Source organism: Myotis lucifugus, unplaced genomic scaffold, assembly GCF_000147115.1.
Source record: "Myotis lucifugus unplaced genomic scaffold, Myoluc2.0 scaffold_160, whole genome shotgun sequence".
NCBI lineage: Eukaryota > Metazoa > Chordata > Mammalia > Chiroptera > Vespertilionidae > Myotis > Myotis lucifugus.
This window is the reverse complement of record NW_005871208.1, coordinates 2,407,870-2,408,991: the sequence shown is the minus strand read 5'-3', so window position 1 is coordinate 2,408,991 and position 1,122 is coordinate 2,407,870. Positions and strand designations below refer to the sequence as shown.

At 58.0% G+C, this 1,122-nt stretch overlaps 1 protein-coding gene across 1 annotated transcript in view; it reads right to left on the bottom strand.

Annotated features, from left to right (window-relative positions):
• Nucleotides 1–686: 686 nt before the first annotated feature.
• HOXC12 (homeobox C12) overlaps nt 687–1,122 on the bottom strand; it is a 1,772-nt gene continuing 1,336 nt past the window's right edge. Inside the window, exon 2 of the mRNA XM_006095826.1 lies at nt 687–925. Coding sequence (XP_006095888.1) covers nt 687–925 — 239 coding nt within the window. The remainder of the gene's footprint in view (nt 926–1,122) is intronic.

The window sequence follows — 1,122 nt, the reverse complement described above, 5'->3', positions numbered from 1 at the left end:
GACCAGGAGATGCTTGGACAGCCTGCCCTAGAGAGGACACAAGGCTGTGATCGCCTTGTCTGCAGCCAGGTCTGCCAACCGTTCATGCTTCTGCCTGCTCTGCCATCCAGGCTGGGAGGATCCAGACACTCTGGACATGGGCATTGCTGACCATTCTGTCCTCCCAAACCGCACTTCCTCCTGGATTCCCCCACTTCCTCCTGCCCTCCCAGAGCTACCCTGTCCCCTTCTACTCTCTCTGATGCCCTCAACTCTTGCTCTTCCTGTCAGCGGCTCCTAATCCCAGCAGCGAATTCTGGGAGACTTTGTTCCACTGTCCCCACCCTTGCCTACTCCTGCAGGCAGACTTCAGATCACCGATGGGAAGTGGTGGGAGCAGGTGCCCGGGTCCTCAGCCTCAGTCTGCCTCAAACCAACCCTTCCCCGGTGCCTCAGCTTGCCCTGTCTCTACAGCTGTGGGCTTTCTGTCTCCCTGGCTGGGTTCTTCCCTTCTCCCTGGGGCCTGGCAGGACCTGCTGGGGGTGTATGAGAGGGAAACACGAAGAAAACAGATAAGAGGACGTCCAGAGAGGGCCTGCCAGAGACTTCTGGCATCCTAAGCGGGGAGCCTGTGTCCCAGGCAGCGCCCCCTCTTGCTCTCTGCCAGAGACGGGCTCAGTCTGGGGCTGGCTCCCTTGTCTTGCCCCCTAAAAGAAAGAGAGAGCTTGCTCCCTCAACAGAAGTCTTTTCTTTTTCATTCTCCGGTTCTGAAACCAGATCTTGACCTGCTGGTCACTAAGATTCAAGCGGTCTGAGAGTTCCCTCCGGCGCTGCCGTGTGATGAATTCGTTCACGAGAAATTCGCCCTCCAGCTCCGCCAGCTGCAACTTCGAATAGGGCTTGCGCTTCTTCCGTGAGCGGCTGTGGATCGGGTACCAGGGCGTGCCTGGGTGGAGATGAACCAGGAACGAGGGTTGGCCAGAAGGCCCAGAGGTGACAGGCTCAGAGCCCTTGCTCCTTCCCTAGTCCTCTTCACCTTGGCCTCATGCCCAACCCCAAGCCCTTCCTCTCCTGACTCCTCTCTTCTACGCAGACCCACCCTTACACTCCCATCCTCATCTCCTCTTTCTCTTCACTTCTTTC